The sequence below is a fragment of the Phycodurus eques genome, chromosome 13 (genome assembly GCF_024500275.1).
Source record: "Phycodurus eques isolate BA_2022a chromosome 13, UOR_Pequ_1.1, whole genome shotgun sequence".
NCBI classification, from domain to species: Eukaryota; Metazoa; Chordata; class Actinopteri; order Syngnathiformes; family Syngnathidae; genus Phycodurus; species Phycodurus eques.
The window spans coordinates 11,142,670-11,169,403 of record NC_084537.1 but is presented as its reverse complement, the minus strand read 5'-3'; the positions used below and the strand labels follow the sequence as shown (position 1 = coordinate 11,169,403).

Below are 26,734 nucleotides of genomic sequence, written 5' to 3'. Positions count from 1 at the left end.
GTAATATTGCGTGACTAAATTCAGCGCGAAGGCAACTCCACTCACTTTTATTCGGAGCTTTAATGTACATTTCTCACTCGTTTAAACGCCGCTAATGGTCAGTTTGTTGGCTTTACCGCCGAGCAGGGAGGCATATATACAGCTACCCATTTTCAAAAACAATGATCTGTGCCACACCAGACCACCACGGAAAATGGCGACTGTGAAGTAGATGGAAGACGAAAGTCAGAAATTATCAAATGCACGGAATTCCCTGTCTCCGGTCTCCATCTACACCGTTGGGGGGTAAAGTGTGCTTGTTTGTTCCCTTCTCCCAACATTTCTTTGATATCCGTGTCGAATGTGGCTATGAGTGTTTTGTCATTAGCTCCAGTTTAGCCTAGGTAATGAGGTTTTTTGGGGGGGTATGAAGCAAGCAGCCTTGTTGGAAATGCTCTGCAGCCAAGCAGCATCCAACAACACGGGCGAATATTAATGGTAAACATGACGTATTTTCTAAGAAACAAAATGAAAGCAGCGCGTAGCAGACAAGCTTTGTCTGGAAACGTATCCAAACTATATTGTGAGCCGGTGTACGTCCATAAACTACAGTCATGAAAGTTTAAGTTTTTCACAATAGTCACAGGCGTTTAGTGAAAAACATTCATGTGACCTGTCCATTCGCGATTTTGTGTGGAAGTTGTGCTCGTATTTTGTTGTGGCTCATCCAATTGTTATGACACATTTATTGCCCTTCAGTTCCAATACCTCTCTGGTTTCGACCTTGTGTTCTTTAGAAAATGGTTCCAATTTAATCGTCAAGCCATGGTCATTTATGCTGTATTCGTCTTGTAAAACATTGTAACAGCCGATGATGGACCAGTAATGCTTCAGTGACCTGATTCCAATTCTGCATTTCGGGCCAGAAACAATAAAAGTACACAAAAAGGTTGTAAACAAAACAATGAAACGTTAATTTACATGTGTTTCCCAACCTTCATTGAGCCAAGGCAAATGTTTTACATTAAAAAAAATCTCACGGCACACCACCCAACTAAAATGTCACAAAAGCACATACACAGATGAATTGTGTACCTACTGCCATCTATTGGAAGAGCATTTAATTGTTCTGCCTGTCACAATATGTCGCTGACATGGATAGGCGAGTGAAATACATTATTGGTAGAAAATAAATAATTGTTTGACTAAATAAATAAAACTGGATACTTTCCCGCACACAGCGGATGGGAATCACTGCCTTTAGACTGTAGTCGGGGTGCCAATAACATGCACACTTCTGAAACAAGGTTTTTGGTATTTTACGTTTAATGAGATGCCACCCCCATTGTTAGTTGGTGATACAGTAAACAGCCGCCTCTTCGCAGTTCTCGATTTACATATTCACCTATTCGCGGATCTCTGTATTTTTGTGATCTTTCTTTAATGCCCTAAGATGCCACAAGATGGTGCCAAAACCAGAGCTAATAGTAAAGTAGTAGTAAGGAAAAACAAACAATTCAACGTTGCCTGTCTCTGTGTGAAAAGGTAATGGACCCCTAAACCTAATAACTGGTTGGGCCATCCTCAGCAGCAACAACTGAAATCAACCATTTTCTATAACTGGCAATGAGTCTTTCACATCTCTGTGGAGATAATGTTGGCCCACTCTTCCTTCCAGAATTGTTTGAATTCAGCAAAAACTGAGGGTTGTCAAGCATGAACGACCTTTAAGGTCATGCCTCTGCATTTCGATTGGATTCAAGTCTGGACTTTGTATGGTCTCTGTATATTAAGGAGCCAGAGTTGTTAGTGGTTACAGAGAGTTTGCAAGTTTTTAACGGTACGGTTGTAAGATGAGTTTGAAATGAATCTTAGTTTGGGGTAGGGCTGCACAATGATGGCCAACATAATAATCATGATTCAATTTGATCAATATTGTAATCATGATTATAAATTATAATTAGTCCTCATGTTAGGGAAAAATCTCAATATTTATTGCACTAGTTTTCCACAAACAATATGTAACAGTTTTCAGTGTAAAATTAATCTTTAAAGAATCAATGATAGATAAATAAATATACCCAAAAACTTCAACTTTACCAAGGGCTAACTGAATAAACATGCTATTACAAAGTGCAATCACAAATTGCAACTTAATGCAAGCAAATACAGTTAATGCATAAAATGCAATAACATTAGGCTGTAAGCAACAACTTTTCATTTGAGATATATAATGAATTGTCAAGGACGGGTACTAGTGAGGATAAGCGGTACGGAAAATGGATTGATGGATGAATGGATGGGTGGGTATGTCTCCATTGTTCTGCTTGACAGTCGGTCAGTCGTGCACGGTCACAAACTTCAACGAATTCGACAGTTGTGATTTCCCTCTCTATTTACTCCTGCCGTTTTTTCATTGTGGTTAGTCCAGCTGAAAATTTTAAGTCAAGGAAGCCGCTACAACGATTGGTCACAGTGTCTTACCGTGACACGCCGCCTCTCCGCCAACGTGCCGAGAGCCAACTGCAAAATAAAAGCTTTATATATTACTACATTGGACATCAGTGACATTTTAGGCTTTTATTTTGAAGTTGGTCCAGGAGCGCTGTGCCGGCGCTTAATGAAGCCTTCACCGTACGTTTGCCACCACGGGGGGCTGGCTGACAAAGTTGCTGATTGCTGCAAATGAAAAGTGCTTCACTTGCAGCAGTGCTCGCATCCATCCATTTTCTGTTCCGCTTTATCCTCACAAGGGGCACGGGCGTGCTGGAGCCTATCCCAGCTTTCTTCGGGCGAGAGGGCGTGGTACACCCTCAGCTGGTCACCAGCCAATCGCAGGGTACATAGAAACAAATAACCATTCACGCACACATTCACACCTATGGGCAATTTAGAGTCTTCAATCAACCTACCATGCATGTTTTTGGGATGTGGGAGGAAACCGGAGTGCCCAGAGAAAACCCACACAGGCACAGGGAGAACATGCAAACTCCACACAGGCGAGGCCGGGATTTGAACCCCGGTCGCCATGTCCCAATCATAATTTTTCGGGACCCGAGTCACTTGATTTTTGAGTATCTGCCGATACCGAGTCCAGATCCCATACCTTGGCAATGCATTAAGAAAAACTCTTAACACATCTCAGACCTAAGGAGAATCTGATAATTTTATAAAACATAATATGATATGGGATTTGGCGTCCTATGTTGGGAAGGGGAAAAAATTGGTCCAAAAACAGCCCGATTGTTTTGAATGCGTGTACTGGAAGTTACTTCACTTCTAGGAGGAAGCTTCACGTTCAGTCAGAAATTTCATGAATAGAAGTGACGTTATCAGCCGGGACCTTTTTGTTCTGCAAGGCTGGAGGGGAGCGAGTGTATGGGGGATAGGGCATCAGGTTTGCTGTTGCGGGATCCAGGTCGGAAAGAGAGGCTGAAATTAAATCGGCTCAGGAAGAGGGCCCAGCGAGCTTGTCAGGGGTTAAAGGGTTTGGCGGAACGGAGGTAAGCAAGGTTCTTGTGATCAGTCCAGATGATAAACGGTACTTCAGTTCTCTCCACCCAGTGCCTCCATTCCTCTCTTGCCCAAATTATGGCCAGCAGCTCTCGGTTGCCAACATCGTAATTCCTCTCAGCAGGGGACAGGCGATGGGAGAAAAAGGCACAGGGATGGAGTTTCTGGGACGTGGGGTCCCGCTGCGAGAGGACGCCCCATGCCCCAGTGTCCGAGGCGTCAACCTCCGCCACAAATTGGAGGGAGGGGTCGGGGTGGCGCAGGATGGGAGCACTGGTAAAGAGGGTTTTGAGTTGGCTGAAAGCCTGGGATGCTGACGGAGTCTACTGAAAGGGGGAGCTGGTGGATGTAAGGCTGGTGAGGGGAATTGCGACCTTGCTGTAATCGCAGATGAAGCGGCAGTAGAAGTTGGCAAATTCGAGTAGTTCTTTCCGGGTGGTGGGTATGGGCCAGTCAATGATTGCCTGTATTTTGACAGGGTTGGGTTAAAATTGTCCTTTGGCAATGATGTAGCCAAGAAAATGTATGGAGGAAAGGTGGAATTCGCATTTTTCGGGTTTGACATACAGACGGTTTTCGAGGAGGCGCTCAAGTTCTTGGCATAGAGTGGGGTATTGAAAGCGGTCTTCCATTCATGCCCCTCTCGGATACGGATGAGGTGGTAGGCATTTTGTAGGTCCAATTTGGTGACTATCTGGGCATTGCAGAGGGGTTCAAATGACGGGTCGATGAGTGGTGATTTGTTTTTTTATGGTGATGTCATTGAGTCCACGGTAGTCTATGCATGGGCGGAGAGTGGTGTCTTTTTTTTCAACGAAGAAAAAACGGCCCCTACCGGAGAGGAGGAAGGGCGAATGAGTCCAGAGAAATTTCCAGGTCTTTACTGAACACCGGAGAGAGATCATGATATTCTTCGGGGACTCGGAGAGGTCAACTGGTGTGGTAGGTGGTGGTGGTTTACAGGAGGGCAGTATAGCAGAGAGCAGGCAGTGTGAATGGCAGTGAGGGCTCCATCCAGTAATAGATAAACGCGTCCAGTCTATGGCGGGGTTATGTTTCTTGAGCCATGGAATTCCAAGGACTAATGGGGTTCAGGGGACGTGATAACAAAAAGATAAATGTTCTCACGGTGACCTCCGGAAATAAGCAAGGTGAATGGCAATGTTTGGAGGGTGACAGGGGATATGACTCGGCCATCCAGGGCTGTGACTTTTTTGGGAGACGGAAGTGGTTGGAGAGGGAGTTTGGGCTGATGTGCTATTCCTTCGTGAATAAAATTATCGTCTGCACCGGAATCTATTCGGGCAATAAGAGGTGCAGAAGGCGCGGTGCTCACTGTGGAAGTGATCTTACGCTCTCGAACCCCCCTCTATCGTGCTCTCTCTCGTAGTCTGTGCGAGTGCGATCAGATTCTCTAGAGGGGAGCGCTTGTCATGGGCAGCGAGCTCGTCCATAAATTGTTCAGAAAGACCGTTCAGGAAAATCCCCCTTAGCGCAGCGTCATCCCACCCGCATTCAACTGCAAGTATCCTAAATCCGATGGAATATGCAGCTACGGAACTGGCGCCCTGAGTGAGCGTAAGGAGGCGGTGGGTGGCTTCGCTGCCCTGAACGGGGTTGATCAAAGACCTTTTTTAGTTTGGCGGGAAAAGTATCAAATGACTGGAGTACCGGGATGTGGACCATTTAGCTGCTTTGCCTCGGAGGAGGTTAGTGACAAACGCGACCTTGGATTGTTCGGTGGGATAAATGTACGGTTGAAGGTTAAAAACTAGGGAGCAATTAAGGAGAAACTGGCTACATGCACCTAGGTCCCCGGAGTATGGCTCGGGTGGAGGGACATGAGGTTCTTTGTACGGGAGGCAGGGTGGCTCAGAGGGAGTACTTAGTGAGGAGTGGTCGGATTGCATTTTTGAAGAAAGGACGGAGACTTGTTGCGTGAGGGAGTGTAAGGATTCCACGATTTCTTGAATTGCCTTGTCCTGTCGCCCTATGTGGGCGCCTTGGAGGGTGAGTGCATGTTTTAACGCCTCCGGGGTTGCTGGGTCCATGGTTGGCCAGAGTATTCTGTCACGAATGGATTGAGATTGGACCCCGTAAACACCGACTTTTCATTTGAAAATCTTTGTCAATATAGTGAATTGTCAAGGGAGGGTATGTCTCCGTTGCTCTGCTTGATTGGTCAGTCATGCATGGACACAAACTGCAAAGAACTCGACAGTTGTGATTTTCCTCTCTATTTACTTCTGGCATTTTTTTTTTTACGTCAGTTAGGCCAGCCGAAAAGTTAAACTCAAGGCAGCCTTTACGATTGCTAATAGTGTCTTACCGTGACACGCTGCCTCTCTGCCAACTTCAAAATGAAATCTTCATACATTACTACATTGGATATCAATGCCATTATAAGCTTTCATTTTATAATTGGCCATGGAGCGCGGTGCCAGGCCTTAAGGATGCCTTAACCATTCGTTCGTCTCTTAGTGAACTGGCTGACAAGGTTGCAGGCACTGCTGCAAATGAAGCACTTTTCATATGCAGCAGTGCCTGCATTTGATATTAAAAATAAAAAACAAAAACAAAACGCCAACAATCAGACTCATTTAATCGTGGCAGCCAAAATATGATCAATTAAAATTAGATTCATTGTGCAGACCTAGATTTGACTTTTTTTTTTTTCTCTCTAGGTCATGGCAGCTGAAATGTCATGTCTGACTGGTGTTGATGGAGATGACAAAGATGCAGATCCTGACATCAGTGCCCTCATCCTTCTGCAAGAACCAGTGAAAATGGCAGAAAAATCAATCCCTTCCAATGACTCTTTTTACAAACCTTCCCAACAGCAATCCAGTGTCCTAGATGTTCTGTCAAACACTGATATGTTGTCCCCAGTTGGCTTGGGAAATAGACTCTCTTTACACGAGGCAACACAGGCGGATGACGTCAACACCATAACGATAGAGAAAGATGAGGAAAGAAGCATAACGCAGTTAAAAACTGTGCAAGACATAGATACAGCTGGAATTTGGGGTTTTGATGTAGAATCACCAGAAAACTCATCAGATGGCTTAAGCAGTACCAGTGACCTCCAGTGGGACCCCCGTAGAGAGTTTATGCACTTTCTGTGGGAAAATCACAGTGATTCCTCTGGTGAAGAGCCTAAAAAGGAATTGCAGTCTCTCAACAGCCAGAGCAGAAGAAAACGGAAAATGGACATGGTTATGATGGTGGATCCCACAGAGGACCTATGCCCTGATTTGACTCACAAGTCATCTCAGGATTTTTCTGATAAAGAAGACCATGTGGACTCCATTTCTCTCAACGTCAGACAGTCAAGGACTATCTTCAAGTTTCAGACATCACAGACGGAGAATGTTCCAAATTATCCCAATGGAACCATGAAGGCGATCAAGCAAGTTCTTCGCAGTGCACCTGGAAGACATTCACACGAGGACAACCCAAGCCGTGGTCTTTCACCATTTAAGGGGAGGCTCATGATAAATTCCCATTCTGAAGAGAGAGCTTCTTGTTACCCGTGCTCAAAATGCAAGCTCATTTTCAAGAAGGGCCATCATTTGCAACGCCATATGAAAAGTCACGAAGACCCGCCAAATAATTTGCCAAAAACCTTTATTTGTAGAGAATGCGGAGAGTCTTTCAGACAAAGTAGTGTACTCATTGAGCATGTTAATATACACCATGAAAAAAGATCAACACTACCTGACAAACTCAAAGGATGGACTGATGATAATGAAGATAACGATGCAAAGCTTTTCTGCCCTCAGTGCCCATTCGGAACCAACTGCCCCAAAACGTTTGTGCAACATGCAAAAACCCACGCGAAGGACAAGAGAATCTTTAAATGTGACAAATGTAACTTCAGGACTCTGAGTTGGGCTGATCTTCGGCGACACATCATACAGCACACTGATTATGCAGTTAGAAAACAAATCAGGGCCAATCAGTCTGATATCTTCTCCTGTAACATTTGTACTTACAAAGCTTTTAGCAAAACTATTTTTAAAAATCACCTTTGGCGACGCCACCAACTAGAGTTGGAGGAATACCAAGTCGAGCAGTTTGGTGAGATAGACGCACAACCATCCGAAGAGCTTCACATTCCTCCTCGCACACCCGTAGAAGATGCAGAGTTAACGTCAAAAATCATGATCAAGAATCAAGTCTCTTTAAAAAGAGATTCTGCCACTGAGTCAAACGACATTTTAGATTTATTCAAAAATAACAAGATGAAGAGAGGTTTAAAGTCCCAACTCACTGAATCCAAACTGGACAAATCCATTAATGTTCTGCTATCACGACAAAAACATGGAAAGAATACTGCAGAACAGATGAAATCTGCTCATGATTCAACTAGTGGAAATAATTCTGATCAAGGAGCAGCAACACCAGATAAGGAAGATACAACTTTATCTACAAATGGCCTCACAGGATCATCACATGGTGCTAAAAGAGTTCCTAACAGAGGCGGTTTGCCCAACTGCATCCCAGATCAATCGCCCATCAAGAAGTCCCCATCAAAAAGAAAGATGTCAACACCATACCGCAACATGTCTGACCAAGAGTCATGCTTCGTCTCGCCAAATCCTTTGCCAAGCCCTAAGAGACTAAACCAAGGAGATCTAGAAGACTGCAACAAAAAAGACATTTTCCATTTTAAAGATGCAGACAATCTTGAGAATGGTGTCAATCAAGAGAATCATAATATAATTTATACTTATAGCAGAAGAATGTCCATACGTGGTGCTCTGCAGGCATCGAAGAGACTCTTTGAGAAAGTGAAGACTGAAGATCAGGACGACAAAGACCCCACAATCAAAGAAGAATGCATTGAAACGGAAGTGTTCCAAGAAGCCTTTGAGTCCCCCCCGATGCCGTTGACCGAATCCTATGCGGACGACATGCCAAAGTTGGACTTGGACTGCAAGAACTGTCCATACTGCCCAGCAATCTTCCAATCGGGAGTGAGTTTGTCCAATCACGTGAGAGGACATCTTCACAGGGTTGGACTGACCTACACGGCACGCCATGTTCTGACTCCCGAGCAAGTGGCTTGTGAAGACAGGCCGAAAGTTCGACGGAAGATAGCATCATTCCGAAAGCTGAAAAAAGGTATCTGCTGATTTATTTTTGGGGTTTGATTAAATAACTGGATTCTGTAAAGTCCCTGAAGTAAATGTCTTGTAAATTTGACACCCACAGATAAGTGTTGTTAACAACCCTGCTAAATTTCAATGATAAATAAAAATGGACAACAATATGAAATGAGGCTTCAAAATGGTGAAATATCAATCTGTTGTCTGCACTCTGAAACGCTGTGGGCATGTGCACTTAATGCACTGAAACCACACCCTACTAAACTGTCAACTGTCAATCAAATATTAGTTCTATGATCTGGAAAAACGAATGCTACTTTGGCTAACATCTGTCTTATGCCTACACATAACTACATGCTTGAGCCATGAAAATATATCCGCCTACAGGCTCCAGTGGCTGGAATATATCCCACCGGGTTGTTGTGGGGCGTTTCTACCCAAGGCGCTCTAGTAGGCACGCCAGGTTAAAGCCCTGGTCCACACACTGGCTGTCAAGTCTGACTTTTAAACGTATTCTCTCTGCCCCGCCCTTCCATCTTAAGGCCTCTTTATACTCTCGCGCAGCCGACAACGCCCGCATTGCATCTCATGACCGACGCATTGGGCCGCGCGACCCCTGTGCGTCACTTGATGCGCACACGGCAAAAATTGTTGATGCGTGTAGAATGCCGTGTAGATCATATCTCGTGATTGGTCCGTTTTAGTCGCACCCTATAATGAGGGACTCAGCGTTCCCCTTGGTTCCACATACCACCTACGCCACCGCCTTCTTGATCGATTTTGCAGCACAATTAAACGGATCATATGGTCATCTAGGTCCATTTGTTCTAGCAGACTCTGTTCCACGGTCGCCATTGTTGTTGCTTTGTTCCTTGTTCCGGAAAGTAAAAACGGCTACCAGAAATGGCCAAAAAATGCAGAGGAAACTCCACCCTGTGGTGTCCTAGCCAATACCAGCCATAGCGACACCCCCGACTTGGAGGAGAACTGCAGTACATTTTCAAAACTGTGCGCGTGGGTTGCGCTCGAGTATAAAGGCAAACTGCGTGTGGGATAGCCGCAGTGACGTCAGCGCGGTCGCTGCCCGTGCGAGTATAAAGAAGCCTTTACTCTGCAGGTCGTGCATGCACTGACAGCTAGGTGACAATGAGGCGCTCTACAACGGTTATGCCCAAAGCCTTGGTCAAGTAGGACTTAATAAAAAAAATTAAAAAAAATCGCCCCTTCTTGCTCTTCCATCTTTCTCTGCGTGACGTGCACACTCCTGGCCGGCAACGAGGCGTTCTAAAGTGGCAACGGCAGCATACTCTCCGAAGGGAAGATGTTTTTTTGGGGTGCAGGAAAAGGTAGCTAGCTAACCACAAGTTGCAATTGAGCCGGATAACCATTGACGCGAACAAAGGTGCTCACGTTCTTACATACTGAGGGGTCCAAGCTGCTGGGGCCCAAGGGCGTCACTGCGCCTCGTTTTAGCCATGCCCAAAAAAACATTCAGTAGTACATTGTTCACAGTCTTTGCAGGTTTTCATTATTATATACAAACGTGTGTAATGTATTTAGAAGCAAAACTCTGAATTCACTTTACAGGGTCCTTAATGGTTGTCTTTTGTTATCTTGTTGCAGTGTTGCAGTTGCAGCCCGATTCTGAGGAGACCGACACCCACTCCTGTCCATTATGTGGGGACGTGTTTGATAATAGGAAAGGACAGTCCAACCATGTACGTGGCCACCTCAAAAAGATTGGTCGAGCCCATTTATCAAAGAACAAATCCCCAATAATTGTACTCAAGGAGTTGATGCGCAACAAGAAGGAGTATTTGAGGGCTGTTCATATTCTAGGAAAGAGACGAAATAATTTTCATTATGGTGCTAATAATTTCACGCCATCCTCCTATGGAATCCCCCAAGATAACACTGACTCAAGGGTGTGCGCTGATGTCAAACCACTCATACCTGCATTTTCAATATTGGAAACAGACTCTGGCAGAAGGCAAATACAGACTAAGGTAGAGGAGCAAGATTCGCTCACAGACACGACCGCATTAATAGGAATTCTGAAGAAGAGAAAGTGCCAGGATGAAACCAAACCCAAGGGAATGTTGAATATATCGAGGTATTCGGTAGCAGTTTCCTCCAACGGTGAACAAAGTTCAGGAACAAGAGTCGTGTCTTCACTGCCAATCCCAATATCAGGTAAGAAACATCAAAAAGGAACTCACCATTATTTTGAAGCATACATCCCGTACCCACACCTTTGCACTTCATTTGTCAAGGTTTTTAGTGTGGAAAATGGATGGATGCTTGCAAAATCTACTTAAAGTGTACTTTCATGTTACTTCCCATCCCTGCTATTATCATCACTCATCATCACTATTTTTAACTATTAAAGTTGAGGAGTTGAGTATTCTGCTCAAGGTGAATTGATATTGAGGTGATACGTGTATGTGCCATTTACAGAGAAAGGTGAATTCAACCGGAAGGTGTGTGTCCACTGCGGCGCAACTTTTCACAGTGGCGTTAGCCTTTCTAACCATCTGCGAGCATGTGCAAAACGGAAAAGAATGGCCTTGCTCGAGGGTACCGGTAAGTGCCCCATTTTAAGTTACAAAAAGTACTTAATAGTTACAAAGTGAGGAAAATAATTATTTGATCCCCTGCATAGGGGGATTGTATTTAAAGAAGTGGGTGGGCGTATTTTCATAATGCGTTGGCTGATTTACATTTAGTCAAGAGTAAATTTTACAAAATTAGAATTACTCACCCTTGGATGAAGTCTCACATCAAGTGACATCACGCAGAATGATTGCTTGAGATTCAAGTTTTTGTGGAAATTTCAAGGCATCATTTTTCCAGAAAATTCTGGATTTCATTGAAAGGCAGTTTGGAATCAGTCCAAAAATTTCAAATGTCAGCCTCCATACTCAGTCATTTTTAATTTAAAAGGTAAATGGTTTCTTTCAGAGGTTGATTGTAAAGCGAGGAGGCAGCGTTTAAGGCCCAGCTCAAAGAAGAAGGTGACTCCGTTAACACAAACTCCAGAGGAAATGTACAGACTTACATGCAGGTAAAACGTCTTTATCATTGCCCCTTTGTCCCAAGTCATTCGTAGATTAATTTAAATTCTGGGGGGGGGGGGGGGGAAATGTGGATGTAAAATAGTTTATTTTAGTAATATAAATTCAGTTTAATGATTAATAAATAATCAAGCCAATCTTATAACAAAACATTCATATGTAAAATAGTTTTTTTACTCACATTTTTTTATTTTATGTAAAAATACATTTTAATTATAAAATATTTATTCAAAAAATATTAAACTAAGTTTATGTAAAATAGTTGTTACAATAAATCCATGCATTTTCTCTCTATTCTTGTATTTTATGTAGAAAAAGAAAAATAATAAAATAATTCATGCAATGTTTGTATTTCATTATTTACAATTGTTTAGCAAAATAATGCACACTATTCCATAAATATATATTTTTTAATTTTGTGAAAAAAATTAAGAGTAGCGGCACGGTGGGCGACTGTTTAGCACGTCTGCCTCACAGTTCTGAGGACTCTGGTTCAAATCTGGCCTCGCCTGTGTGGAATTTGCATGCTCTCCCCACGAAATGTTGTTTGTTTATATGTGCCCTGCAATTGGCTGGCGACCAGTTCAGGGTGTACCCCGCCTCTTGCCCAGAGTTAGCTAGGATAGGCGCCAGCACACCCGCAACCCTAGTGAGGATAAGCGGTATGGAAGATGAATTAAAATAGCCAATTATGTAAAACTATACAAATTACTCTAATTTTAATTTCCATGTAAAATTGTTGATTTTAATAAAGCCATATTAATCATGATTTCTTATCCAATACCGATTTTAATATTGTCAAATGTAATAAAATTATTAATTGAATTCTATTCATTTTATTTTAAGCAATCATCCAATTATTAAATGCAAAACAATTTAAAATGTATTGACTATCACTTTATTGTCTTCTCAATTAAATGCATGACTGACTTCAAGTTTAGTTAATGGTTGACCAGGTATCAGTGACCTTAACTGTTAATCTAACATAACTAGCTGCATCTGACCGATGAACGTAGACCTCGTCGACGTTGTCTTTTATCTTTGAGTTGCAAATCTTGCATGTTGTTCTAAAAAAAAACTCATCTATGAATCCAAATGTAATAACCTTTAGCGTTCCCTCCATTATATTGGCTCAATTAGGTGGCTCAGCCCTCGTCTCCTAGCGGGCTGGTGGCAGGGTTGCCAGGTTTACGACAGCACGTCGAGTCCTTAATAGCCAAGCAAGTCCGAAGTCCTAAAATTGGCAACTCCAGTCTAACTCGAGTCCCCCACCTCTGTCAAAGGTTTTTTCGTTTGAATTAGTTCATTGCGAATGACAATAACACTCGAGCCCAGTCTACCACACCCGCCCTCCCGCCCAAAAGCAAAATGTTTAGAACGCAAACGCGCTGATACACTTGAATACAATGCGCTTTTATCATTTTTAGTGCGCATGGACACCTACGCGCTACTTGTGTGCATTAATTACACTTAAATAGCGCTTTTCTAGGCACTCAAAGACTCTACAAATTCACACATTATTCCGTCACACCCCGGTGGTGGTAAGCTACATGTTTGGCCTCAGCTGCCTGGGGCAGTCTGACAAAAGCGTGACTGCCACGGCCCCTCCAACCACGACCAAACATCAAACCACATTCATTCGTAGGCAGTGTTAAGTGTCTTACCCAGAAACAAAACAACGACACCCTCGGGGATATGAACCGGCGACCATCCAGTTGCAGGGCGTACTCTTACCGTCTGTTCCCACAAATTGTTTTTTTTTTGTTATTAACAATTACAATTAACAATTTTCATAATGAAATACATTTAAAGTAAATTTAGGGAAAAAGCACTTGTACTAAAAACTGCAAAAATATTACAGGACGCTTAACGGAGCTGTACTGCATGCGGCTACTGTTGCTTTTGTGGTTCCAGGTTCTGCGACCTGGTCTTCCAGGGTCCCCTGTCTGTCCAGGAGGACTGGATCAAGCATTTACAGAGGCACATAATGAACACTGGTGTCCCTCACACTGGGCTGGGCATGGTGGAGGTCACTTCACTACAGACCACTGGCTTGGCTTCTTGTGTCAAGACGGACCCGGAGAGCTTGCAGCCGACCAACGCACTCGCTGCCTCCTGAAGACGGTGGGCACCTTTTTTGGGGTGGCGGGGGTGTTAGATTTTCACTAGACTGTAAGGTGTATGTACATTTTTCACTTTTTTAGTCAAACAAGTACTGGCCAAAAGTACACTATTGCTCTTTGTTAAGAACCTTCATTATTCAGGATATTGCCCCTTTTCTGTTTTTACATCATCCACCATTTTGGAATACACTTCCAAATGGGACTGTTTTGTTTCATGCAGTACGTGTCTTTTGAAGACAACTTTTACCTCAACCTTTTTCACAATTTGGGAGCACCTCTACTGTATCAATTCATATAGCATACTAAAAGCAAGTTTTCTACTCCATCGTTATAAACCCATTGGCACTTTGTATGGCACGGAATTTGAGTATTTCAAGTGATTCGTATGTTAAAATTCTTTTTTAAAAAAAAAAACAAAAAAAGGTGACAAAATGCACATTTGTTTGAAATTATTATTATTATTATTTTTTTTAAAGTATTTCAGTAATTTTGTTTCAAAATAAATTTTATTTGTTCAAAAAAAAAAAAAACTTAACATCCAGTGCTGTTCACCCGCGCTTCACCCATCTACAATATTTAATGATGAAATATACAGTTTTTAAATAATTTTATTTTGAAATGTATTATATCACAAATACAAGGCTGAAAACATTTGTGTTCTAAATAAAATTAAAAAAAACGCACAACTTGACTTTGCCTCATTCATGTTTTTTTTTTCCTCCCATGAAGGTCGGCTCAGGCGGATGAACAAAAATGAAACAAAAACAAATTTGTTTATTTACCTGAAAGGCTCAGAGTTTGTAATTTAAGTCTTGACTTGTATGTGGTTATGATGGTGGAAGTTTGTTGTTTACTTGTGGCAAATAGCACCATGTGTTGATCATCTTTCGAGGGCCGTTTTCATTCAAAGTGGCTGAAACCCTGATGGGGGAAAAAGGATCAATTAGGTTGGTAAGAAAAAGCAGTGCTCAACAAAATTAAACCTTGAGTTTCAGAATATTGGATAGCAAATACATGCCGGAAGCCGTTTGAGCATTTATTCAATATCCTTGATATCCAGCTTAAGGTCCATGTACTAGTACGCTACTAGTAGACCAAAAGTGGCAATAATAGTGGGGGGGGAATTAAACAAAAAAAAACAATAGTAAGACTCATTCTACTAGGGCACTGAATTGTCATACTAGTGAGGCCGAAAAGCATACATGGCGTAGTATATGGACATTCTCCTGGATATCGAATAAATGCTCAAACGGCTTTCCTTGGAAGTATTATTATTTATATATTATTTATATTATTATTTTATCTTTTTTTGTTATTATTTAAAAGCATACCTTGATGAAATTCTCAAACTGAGGCCGCAACTCTTTCATGATGGTATCTGCTTTGTCAAGTGAAGCGCGTCTCCGTTGTGCATCAAATTCCTTCAAGAAATCAACAAAACCGACGGCATTTGTTGAGCAAAATTCCATTTTCAGCATATATGCTCCAAGATGAAGACGGATGCTACCTTCGTGTTGGAGAGGTGTTCCGGAGAGGTAATGTGATTCTGCACGGCCGCCGCCGATGTTGATACGAGGACCTGGCACGCTGCACAGTGCAACAATGACACCTTTGTCATGTGGTCGTTCTCTTGCAGAGCTGACCACAGATGAGAAATATGGTAGGTTAAGGCACTGATTCTCAATCACTTTGCTGCAGGAAATTATCCTCACTTAAATGGTCTGAAAATTCTGATTTATTCACTCCAAATAATGTAGCATCCATCGATGCTAGCTACGTATAGTGACAGACAGAACATTGAAAAGCTTAACCACGACATGGTGGAAGGCTAGTATTCAGGCCAGTAGTATTGATGAGCCTCGTGAATTTTATTGAATAATTTAACTACTGTTTATGTGACATGGGCGGCACGGTGGACGACTGGTTAAGAGCGTCAGCCTCACAGTTCAGAGGACCCGGGTTCAATCCCCGGCCTCGCCTGTGTGGAGTTTGCATGTTCTCCCCGTGCCTGCGTGGGCTTTCTCCGGTTTCCTCCCACATCCCAAAAACATGCATTGACTGGAGACTCTAAATTGCCCGTAGGTCTGACTGTGAGTGCGAATGGTTGTTTGTTTGTATGTGCCCTGCGATTGGCTGGCAACCAGTTCGGGGTGTACCCCGCCTCCTGCCCGATGACAGCTGGGATAGGCTCCAGCACGCCCGCAACCCTAGTGAGGAGAAGCGGCTCAGAAAATGGATGGATGGATGGATATGTAACATGGGTTCATGATTGTGTACATGCTAGATTCATGGAGTTGATTGACACTTTATGATCCTCTCCATTTTAACTGCTTTTTCAACATCTTGTGGAATCAATACACAATTACAAACCCCCTTTGGGGTTTTTAATTATTTGCCGATTTTAATTTTTTGTGCCAAGACTCGGTGCCTATTTCTTTGCTAATAGCAGTCTATTAATACCTTGAAGCGCACGATAATCAATGGCTCGGCTGCACTTCATACTCTTATACAGCATGACATCCTGCAAACAGAATTAGAAAATGAAAAACAGACACTTAATGGGTGAGAACATTGACAGGTCACAATATTAATAACTTGTATACTTGCATCTACACATTGACTTGTTTGTCAGTTCTGGAGCATTTTTTAGAAATCAAATAATCTGTAAGCCATTTATTTTTAAGGGTAATGGTATAAGATTAATTATAATTAAATGTCTTGGATCATAGTTTGTAGTCTACTTATTTGTGGGATGAATTAGTAATTGAAACCTTTTTAGAGGGGGGTGTCAAATGCAGTTTTTCACTATTTGCTGTGGAGCTTGGTACCAAATACGAAAAGTACAGGGGCATCTTAATAAATTACAATGAGAAAACTTCATGTATTTCTGTAGTTCAATTCAAAATGTCACATAGAGTCAACTAAACAGACTAAACTATGATTTTGTTATTATTTTGATGATTTTATCTTACACTAATGAAAACCCACATTTTACCATCTCTAAGAAATTAATAGGTTACATAAGAAACAATCAAAATGATTTTAAAATGGAAATGAGTTTTGAATTGGCCTTCTGAAAAGCATTTTCTTGTGTTGAATGAATGTGTCAAATTTCTGACTTTCACTTTTGGAATTTGCAATGCTGAAATACGATGAACGATCCTTAAGTATTCAAATTTATTGAGAGGCACCTGTAACCTTGCACATAAAACAGTGTGATCGGCTCTTACCTGCAGGAAGGCTATGGACATATCATCATAGGTATTGTGCTTCTGGATGTGCTCCATGGTGTCCCAGTGAATTTTGCTTTCCAAGTGTTTCTTCAGCTCCTGCCCATTGCTCACTTCGATGTCACATAGGTCACAGTTGATTGTTATCCTTCAAAAGACAATTCTGTAATATTATTTTGTAACACCACTGTGTCCCGCTGGAGGAATTTTAGATTAAAAGATTAGACGTAAATATGTAGGTAGGTAGATATCTGTTTCCATAGGTAAATTAAGGAAGATGAGTGATCCAATCATAGCAAAGCTTATTTACATGTCACATATTAATGAGAAATCCAACCGTTTCAACTGCCATCCTTAAAAGACCAACAAGAACATCTTAAAATATGGGCTCTGTGGAAAATTTTTTTTTAGCCTCATATCATAATTGCCAAAGCTGTTTTTAACTAACTGTCGCAATATCAAAAAATACCAACGTGCTTGCTAAAAATAGTTTTTCTTTATGTCTGTGAAGATTCTCAGTCATCCATCCAGGTCATAGTAATCTGCAAAGTTTGAGGCAACTGTATTCTTTTTGTTAACTATCTTGTGTTTTTTTTTTTTTTTTCTGAAAAACGTTCAAAAATGACGTTTGCAATTATGCTATTAGGCTAAGGAGGTTTTACTTCTGTTTTATTGCTGTGTTCATACTCATGTAACAGCTGTTTTATTTAGTTGCTTTAAAATGATCATTTCCCAACATCTGTTAGCATTAAGTTAGCCAGCTTGAACCAAGAACACTTTGCAGTAATTTGGAGAACTGTTAACTGAGAGTGTGCGCATGAGCAGAGCAGATCTGAATACCAGTTGGAATGCTTCAATCCAGAAGAATGAATCAGATTTTAAAACGTGAACATTTAACACTTCAATTTGGAGCTCAAATTAACATAATGAACAGGAGACACAATTTTGGTGAATGTGAATGAATTCATTTTGAATGAATGTGATGGTCCCGGAGTCAAGAAAATCTGCAAATAAGCCGCATAGTTGCTTAAGTCACAAGGGTTCAAGTTGAGTTCTGAAAGTTTTGAACTTTCCGGTAATGACTGAATTAGTAAAGCTCTCCATGTAGTGGTTTCACACAATATAGAAACATTTGTGTTACTCACTGGTCCATTCGTACAGATTTTCTCATTTTTCTTTTTATCCTTTTTGCCAGTGCACTGGGCTCCGGTTCTGCAAAGCAGTGGAAAAACAAATAAAAACACATTATTAGAGTTACAGGTGAGCTGGAGCCTAACCCAGTTGACTACACCCAGGACTGGTCGCCCGTCAATCGCAGCGCACATACAGTGGGTACGGAAAGTATTCACACCCCCTTAAATTTTTCACTTTTTTTTTATATTGCAGCCATTTGCTAAGATATTTAAGTTATTTTTTTCCACATTAATGTACACACAGTACCCCACATTGACAGAAAAAAAAACGGAATTGTTGAAATCTTTGCAGATTTATTCAAAAAGAAAAACTGAAATAGCACACAGCCATAAGTATTCAGACCCTTTGCTCAGTATTTAGTAGAAGCACCCTTTTGAGCAAATACAGCCATGAGTCTTTTTGGGAATGATGCAACAAGATTTTCACACTTGGATTTGGGGATCATCTGCCATTCATCCTTGCAGATGCTCTCCAGTTCTGTCAGGTTGGATGGTGAACGTTGGTGGGCAGCCATTTTCAGGTTTTCCAGAGATGCTCAATTGGGTTTAAGTCAGGGCTCTGGCTAAGCCATTCAAGAACATTCGCGGAGTTGTTCTGAAGCCACTCCTTCTGTATTTTAGCTGTGTGCTTAGGGTCATTGTCATTTTTGAAGGTGAACCTTCGGCCCAGTCTGAGGTTCTGAGGTTAGGGTTAGAGAAATTACTACCAGCATTTTGTCTTTCTTCAATGGAGGCTAAAACTGTGGCTAGTTATAGTCGATATTTATACTTGTGTTTGTATTTTTATATCATAATGCAGCCCTATGGGGGGGCACAAGTCAGTGCAAACTGTAGGCCGGTCCCAAGCCCGGATAAATGCAGAGGGCTGTGTCAGGAAAGGCATCCGGCTTAAAACTTTGCCAAACAAATATGAGCGTTCATCCAAAGAATTCCATACCGGATCGGTCGTGGCCCGGGTTAACAACGCCCGCCACCGGCGCCGTCAACCTGCAGGCCGCTGGTGGAAATTCAGCTACTGTGGGTCGAAGAAGAAGAAGTGGAAAGCGGGTTCTTCGGCAGAAAGAGAAGAGGAAAGCACAGGGCCTAGAACTGAATGTGGGGACTTTGAATGTTGGGACTATGACAGGAAAATCTTGGGAGTTGGTTGACACGATGATTAGGAGAAAGGCTGATGATATATTGTGTGTCCAGAAAACCAGGTGGAAAGGAAGTAAGGCTAGAAGTTTAGGAGAAGGGTTTAAATTATTTTACCATGGTGTAGATGGAAAGAGAAATGGAGTCTGGGTTATTTTAAAAGAAGAGTTGGCTAAGAATGTCTTGGAGGAGAAAAGAGTATCAGATCGAGCGATGAGGCTGAAACTTGAAATTGAGGGTGTAATGTGATTAGTGGCTATGCCCCCACAGGTAGGATGCGACCTAGAGGCGAAAGAGAAATTCTGGAAGGAGTGAGACGAAGTAGTTCTGAGCATCCCAGACAGAGAGAGAGTCATGATTGGTGCAGATTGTAATGGATATGTTGGTGAAGGAAATAGGGGTGATGAAGAAGTGATGGGTAAGTACGGCATCCAGGAAAGGAACTTGGAGGGACAGATGGTGGTATATATGGATATACATATATATATGTATATATATATGAAAGTTCTATCTACCTACCTATGTAGATAGATAGATAGAACTTTCTCCCATCTCCCGACTGCATCTCTGCTCAGCCACAGCGATCTTTGGGTTCTTCTTTACCTCTCTCAACAAGGCTCTTCTCCCCCATTGCTCGGTTTGGCCGGACGACCAGCTCTAGGAAGGGTTCTGATCGTCCCAAACGTCTTCCATTTCAGGATTATGTAGGCCACTGTGCTCTTCGGAACCTTAAGTGCAACAGAAATATTTTTGTGACCTTGGCCAGATCTGTGCCTTGCCACAACTCTGTCTCTGAGCTCTTCAGGCAGTTCCTTGGACCTCATGATTCTCATATACTCTTGACATGCACTGTGAGCTGTAAGGTCTTACTTATATAGACAGGTGTGTGGCTTTCCTAATCAAGTCCAATCAGTATAATCAAACACAGCTGGACTTCAATGAAGGTGTAGAACCATCTCAACGATAAGAAGAAATGGACAGCACAGCAGTTAAATATGGGTGTCACAGCACAGGGTCTGAATGCTTATGGCTGTGTGATATTTCAGTTTTTCTTTTTCAATAAATCAGCAAAAATGTCAACAATATTTTTTTTTTCTATCAATATGGGTGCTGTGTGTACATTAATGAGTAAAGAAAATGCATTTAAATGATTGTAACAAATAGCTGCAATATAACAAAAGAGTGAAAAATTTAAGGGGGTCTGAAAACTTTCCGTACCCACATTGTAGACAAACAACCTTGTAAATTTATAGTATGGATGTTTTAAGTCTTCAATTAACCTGAGTTGGAGTATCTGGATAAAATTTAGGCGAGCACGGGGAGGACATGCAAACTCAGGACTGAAGTGCTAACCAGCGGTCCACTGTACAGTACATATGTTAGGTACAGTCCAGTTGTCATTAACTTAAGTATAAAACAATTATTATTCATTTGGGCCTTGATGTGATGAGGTACAAATGTAATAATTTATTTATTTATATATATATTTTTAATACAAAAATACTTCAAAACATACAGCATGTTCTCTGGCAAATATAAAACTGACAAACATCCATCCATTTTCTGAGCCGCTTCTCCTCACTAGGGTCGCGGCCGTGCTGGAGCCTATCCCAGCTGTCATCGGGCAGGAGGCGGGGTACATCCTGAACTGGTTGCCAGCCAATCGCAGGGCACATAGAAACTAACAACCATTCGCACTCACAGTCATGCCTACGGGCAATTTAGAGTTTCCAATGAATACATGTTTTTGGGATGTGGGAGGAAACCGGAGTGCCCGGAGAAAACCCACGCAGGCACGGGGAGAACATGCAAACTCCACACAGGCGGGGCCAGGGATTGAACCCGGGTCCTCAGAACTGTGAGGTTGACGCTCTAACCAGTCGCCCACCGTGCTGCCACTGACAAACATTACATACCAAAAACATTTTTACCTTCTTTTACGGGCTCCTCGATTTCGAAGTCCTGCTGCAACGGGGGCGAGGATAATCTAACACGTGGGATCATCTGCGGAGGCGAATATGAGGCGGTTGTTTCAGAAAATCAATGTATTGTCAACGATTAAATACTAAAAAAACAGAGCACGAAAAAAAGCTAAGGCCGTGCTAGGTCAAAATGATCCACTCCAGTCCTGAAGGTGGCAGTAATGTGCAATATAAAGTTTAGCAACCTGCATCTGCTGGGTTTGGTGGGTTGCTGCCCCAGTGCAACCTGCGTGTATGGTCTTCTCCTTGATTTCATAGTCCCGCTGCAACGGGGGTGAGGATAATCGAACACGTGGGATCATCTGCGGAGGTAAAAATGAGGCGGTTGGTTCAGAGAATCTTTGTATTATCAGCACTTCAATACAAAAACAAGGAGCATGAAAAACGCTAAGGCCATGCTAGGTCAAAATGGTCCACTCCAGTCCAATAGGTGGCAGTAACGCACATTATTAAGTGGATCAACCTGCGTCTGCTGGTTTTGTTGAGTTGCTACCCCAATGCAACCTGCTTGTACGCGCTCCTCCATTTCGTAGTCCCGCTGCAACATGGGTGAGGATAATCTAACACGTGGGACCATCTGCGAAGGTAAAAATGAGGCGGTTGGTTAAGAGAATCCTCATAATTCAAGATAGAAAACAGTGAACAAGAAACAAGGCTGTGCTAGGTCATAATGGTCCACTCCAGTCCTGTTGGTGGCAGTAATATGCATTATAAAGTAGATCCACAGATATTTGCTGATTTTGGTGGGTTGCTGCCCCAATGAGAGTGGAATGAAACCACAAAAATTTATCCCCGATATACACATTTACATTAAGTAAAACAATTGGGCCAAAGGTGAGCATTTTCCCTCAGAAGGTTTCACTGTAAGGTGCGTTTGAAATGATCATGTCTTTTGGGTTTTCATAGTTTGTGGTAAATTTACAGTTTAAACTATTAGTATAGGGCTATATACACTATATTGCCAAAAGTATTCGCTCACCTGCCTTGATTCACATAGGATTTGAAGTGATATCCCATTCTAAATCCATATGGTTTAATATGATGTTGGTCTATCCTTTGCAGCTATACAGCTTAAACTCTTGTGGGATGGCTTTCAACAAGGTTTAGGAGTGAGTTTATGGGAATTTTTGACCATTCTTCCAGGAGCGTATTTGTGAAATCAAACACTGGTGTTGGACAAGAAGGCCTGGCTCACTGTCTACTTGAAATCAACCCAAAGGTGTTCTATTAGTTTGAGGGCAGGACTCTGTGCAGGCCAGTCAAGTTCATCCATACCAAATTCTCTCATCCATGTCATGATGGACCTTGCTTTCTGCACTGGTGCACAGACATGTTGAAACAGGAAGGGGTAATCCCCAAACTGTGTGACTGTCCAAAATCTCGTCGTATGCAGAAGCATTCAGAGTTCCTTTCACCGGGGCTCAGGGGCTAATATTTTGGACATTTCCAACTTTGTGGGACTAATTTGGAGATGGCCCCTTCCTGTTCCAACATGACTGTGCATCAGTGCACAAATCAAAGTTCATACATTTATGGGTGAGAGAGTTTGATGTAGATGAACATGACTGGCCTGCACAATCCTGACCTCAACCGTATACAACACTTTTGGATGAATGAGAGTCGAGACAGGCCTTCTCATCCAACATCAATGTGTAACCTCACAAATGCACTTCTGGAAAAATGGTCATAAATTCCACAAACACACTCCTAAACCTTGTGGAAAACCTTTCCAGAAGAGTTTAAAATTGTATAATTGCAGAGGGTGGGTCGATGTCGTATTAAACCCTATGGATTAAGAATGGGATGTCACTTAAATTCCTATCTGATTGAAGGCAGGTGAGTGAATAATTTTGGCAATATAGTGTATTAATGCCTTTGGTGTTGGTGGATGAAAATCTAATGTCTTATAATATGTGACCACTTACCATAAGTGGTTTCCTTCATTTTATACGATTTCTTTTTTTTTCCATTGGATGTTCATGATTTTGCCATGTCCCACAGATTGCTCTCCTATGACTAAATGAGATTAAAAACATTTATTTATTTATTTATTTATTTGCTTTTTACAGTATTTAATTGTGTCATTTTGGTCATGTATATTCTATTTTCTTGAATACAGCCACAAAGGTAAATTTGTATACAAATTAATTTTCACCTTTTATACTGCTTAGTCAGTTTATCGTTTTCTTCATGGCATCAATCATGCCTCTACCTTTGAGAAAGAGTTTGGGTGTGAGCACAGACTTTGATGCGGTGGCATCGTGTTCTAACGTTTTAAGTCAATGACAACGTAATAAATTAGTGATTTTTTGTTTTGCGTATTATATGAGTGATTGAACATGTTTTTCAGGGTAGTGTTGTGTTGATGTTGGTGCGCACAGTATATGATAGCAATAGAAGGTATTAAACGAACTTGACCAATGCAGTGTTTCTTGATAAGCAGTCATTTCGGTGATGTGAGTATTCCGCCCAACTGCGACAATACGCAAGTCCCTAAAATTGCTGTCTATCCTATCATTATGGGGTAATTTCCCCTTTAAGAAATCCATTTGATGTTTTGAGAGAAATTACTACCAGTATTTTGTCTTTCCTCAATGGAGGCTAAAACAGTGATAGCTATAGTCAATATTTATACTTATTTTTGTATTTTTATATCATAATGCAGCCCTATGGGGGGGGCACAAGCCAGTGCAAACTGTAGGCCGGTCCCAAGCCCTGATAAATGCAGAGGGCTGCGTCAGGAAGGGCATCCGGCTTAAAACTTTGCCAAACAAATATGAGCGTTCATCCAAAGAATTCCATACCGGATCGGTCGTGGCCCAGGTTAACAACGTCCGCCACCGGCGCCGTCAACCTGCAGGGCGCCGGTGGAAATTCAGCTACTGTGGGTCGAAGTCGGAGAAGAGGTGGAAAGCGGGTTCTTCAGCAGAAAGAGAAGAGGAAAGCACAGAGCCGAGAACTGAATGTGGGGACTTTGAATGTTGGGACTATGACAGGAAAATCTTGGGAGTTGGTTGACATGATGATTAGGAGAAAGGTTGATATATTGTGTGTCCAGGAGACCAGTGGAAAGGCAGTAAGGCTAGAAGTTTAGGGGCAGAGTTTAAATTATTTTACCATGGTGTAGATGGGAAGAGAAACTGAGTCGGGGTTATTTTAAAGGAAGAGTTAGCTAAGAATGTCTTGGAGGTGAAAAGAGTATCAGATCGAGTGATGAGGCTGAAACTTGAAATTGAGGGTGTTATATATATAATGTGATTAGTGGCTATGCCCCACAGGTAGGATGTGACCTAGAGGTGAAAGAGAAATTCTGGAAGGAGCTAGACAAAGTAGTTCTGAGCATCCCAAACAGAGAGAGAGTCGTGATTGGTGCAGATTGTAAATGGACATGCTAGTGAAGGAAATAGGGGTGATGAAGAAGAGATGGGTAAGTACGGCATCCAGGAAAGGAACTTGGAGGGACGGATGGTGGTAGACTTTGCAAAAAGGACGCAAATGGCTGTAGTGAACACTTTTTCCCCCGAAGAGGCAAGAACATAGGGTGACCTACAAGAGCGGAGGTAGAAGCACGCAGGTGGATTACATCTTGTGCAGACGATGTAATCTGAAGGAGGTTACCGACTGTAAGGCAGTGGTAGGGGAGAGTGTGGCTAGACAGCATAGGATGGTGGTGTGTAAGATGATTCTGGTGGCGGGGAGGAAGATTAGGAAGACAAAGGCAGAGCAGAGAACCATGTGGTGGAAGTTGAGACAGGACGAGTGTTGTGCAGCTTTTTGGTAAGAGGTGAGACAGGCTCTCGGTGGACAGGAGGAGCTTCCAGGAGACTGGACCACTACAGCCAAGGTGATCAGAGAGGCAGGCAGGAGAGTACTTGGTGTATCTTCTGCCAGGAAAGGAGAGAAGGAGACTAGGGTGGAACATCACAGTACAGGAAATCATGCAAGGAAAAAGGTTAGCTCAGAAGAAGTGGGACACTGAGAGGGCCGATGAGAGGCAAAAGGAATACATTGAGATGCGACATAGGGAAAAGGGCAAACAAGAGGCATATGATGACATGTATGCGAGGTTGGACAATAAAGAAGGAGAAACGGATCTATACAGGTTGTCCAGACAGATGGATAGGATGTGCAGCAGGTTAGGGTGATTAAGGATAGCGATGGAAATATGTTGACTGGTGCCAGTAGTGTGGTAGATAGATGGAAATAATACTTTGAGGATTTGATGAATGAGGAAAATGAGAGAGAAGGGAGAGTAGAAGAGGCAAGTGTGGTGGACCAGGAATTAAAGAGGATGAAAAATGGAAAGGCAGTTGGTCCTGATGACATTCCTGTGGAGGTATGGAAGCATCTAGGAGACGTGGCTGTGGAGTTTTTGACCAGCTTGTTCAGTAGAATTCGAGCGTGTGAGAAGATGCCTGAGGAATGGAGGAGAAGTGTGGTGGTGCCCATTTTTAAGAATAAGGGTGATGTGCAGAGCTGTGGGAACTATAGAGCAATACAGTTCATGAGCCAAACAATGAAGTTATGGGAAAGAGTAGTGGAGGCTAGACTAAGGTATTTGCGAGCAACTGTATGGTTTCATGCCTAGAAAGAGTACCACAGATGCATTATTTGCCTTGAGGATGTTGATGGAAAAGTACAGAGAAGGTCAGAAGCTGCTACATTGTGTCTTTGTAGATCTAGAGGAAGTCTATAACAGAGTACCAGAGAGGAACTGAGGTACTGAATGTGGAAGTCTGGAGTGGCAGAGAAGTATGTTAGAATAATACAGGACATGTACGCGGGCACCAAAACAGTGGTGAGGTGTGCTGTAGGTGTGACAGACGAATTTAAGGTGGAGGTGGGACTGCATCAGGGATCAGCCCTGAGCCCCTTCCTGTTTGCAGTGGTAATGGATAGGCTGACAGATGAGGTTAGACTGGAATCCCCGTGGACCATGATGTTTGCCGATGACATTGTGATCTGCAGGTGGAGGAACAGTTAGAAAGATGGAGGGCATGCACTGGAAAGCAGAGGAATGAAGAAGTAAAACAGAATATATGTGCATGAATGAGAGGGGTGGTGGGGGAAGAGTGAGGCTACAGGGAGAAGATATAGCAAGGGTGGAGGACTTTAAATACTTGGGGTCAACCGTCCAGAGCAATGGTGAGTGTGGTTAGGAAGTGAAGAAACAGGTCCAAGCAGGTTGGCACGAGTGGAGGAAGGTGTCAGGTGTGTTATGTGACAGAAGAGTCTCTGCTAGGATGAAGGGCAAAGTTTATAAAACAGTGGTGAGGTCAGCCATGATGTACGAATTAGAGACAGTGCCACTGAAGAGACAACAGGAAGCAGAACTGGAGGTGGCGGAAATGAAGATGTTGAGGTTTGCTCTCGGAGTGACCAGGTTGGATAAAAT

The 26,734-nt window shown here is 42.4% G+C and overlaps 2 protein-coding genes across 3 annotated transcripts in view; one reads left to right on the top strand and one right to left on the bottom strand.

Moving 5' to 3' along the window:
- Positions 1-20: 20 nt before the first annotated feature.
- Positions 21-14,485, top strand: znf644a (zinc finger protein 644a). Its single transcript, XM_061693836.1, has 6 exons — positions 21-285; positions 6,177-8,619; positions 10,227-10,796; positions 11,061-11,186; positions 11,565-11,667; positions 13,592-14,485. Exons 2-6 carry the CDS (start codon positions 6,180-6,182, stop codon positions 13,794-13,796), a joined length of 3,444 nt encoding a protein of 1,147 aa, XP_061549820.1. The 5' UTR covers positions 21-285; positions 6,177-6,179; the 3' UTR covers positions 13,797-14,485.
- Positions 14,346-26,734, bottom strand: part of LOC133411442 (uncharacterized) — a 25,782-nt gene continuing 13,393 nt past the window's right edge. The window contains exons 5-13 of one of the 2 annotated variants that reach the window (XM_061693838.1): positions 21,803-21,916; positions 21,525-21,641; positions 21,289-21,361; positions 18,176-18,242; positions 17,031-17,178; positions 16,261-16,321; positions 15,308-15,438; positions 15,132-15,221; positions 14,346-14,721 (exon numbers count right to left, since the gene is read on the bottom strand). In XM_061693838.1, the coding sequence (XP_061549822.1) occupies positions 14,701-14,721; positions 15,132-15,221; positions 15,308-15,438; positions 16,261-16,321; positions 17,031-17,178; positions 18,176-18,242; positions 21,289-21,361; positions 21,525-21,641; positions 21,803-21,916 (822 nt within the window). In that variant the 3' untranslated portion in view covers positions 14,346-14,700. Of the gene's footprint in view, positions 14,722-15,131; positions 15,222-15,307; positions 15,439-16,260; positions 16,322-17,030; positions 17,179-18,175; positions 18,243-21,288; positions 21,362-21,524; positions 21,642-21,784; positions 21,917-26,734 lie in introns of both variants that reach the window. The other variant, XM_061693837.1, reaches the window with a different exon arrangement.

Coding starts and splice junctions, on each gene's coding strand:
- znf644a (XM_061693836.1), top strand. CDS start 6,180: ATGGCAGCTGAAATGTCATGTCTGACTGGTGTTGATGGAGATGACAAA. Junction 8,620..10,226: donor ATTCCGAAAGCTGAAAAAAG/GTATCTGCTGAT, acceptor ATCTTGTTGCAG/TGTTGCAGTTGCAGCCCGAT. Junction 11,187..11,564: donor GGCCTTGCTCGAGGGTACCG/GTAAGTGCCCCA, acceptor GGTTTCTTTCAG/AGGTTGATTGTAAAGCGAGG.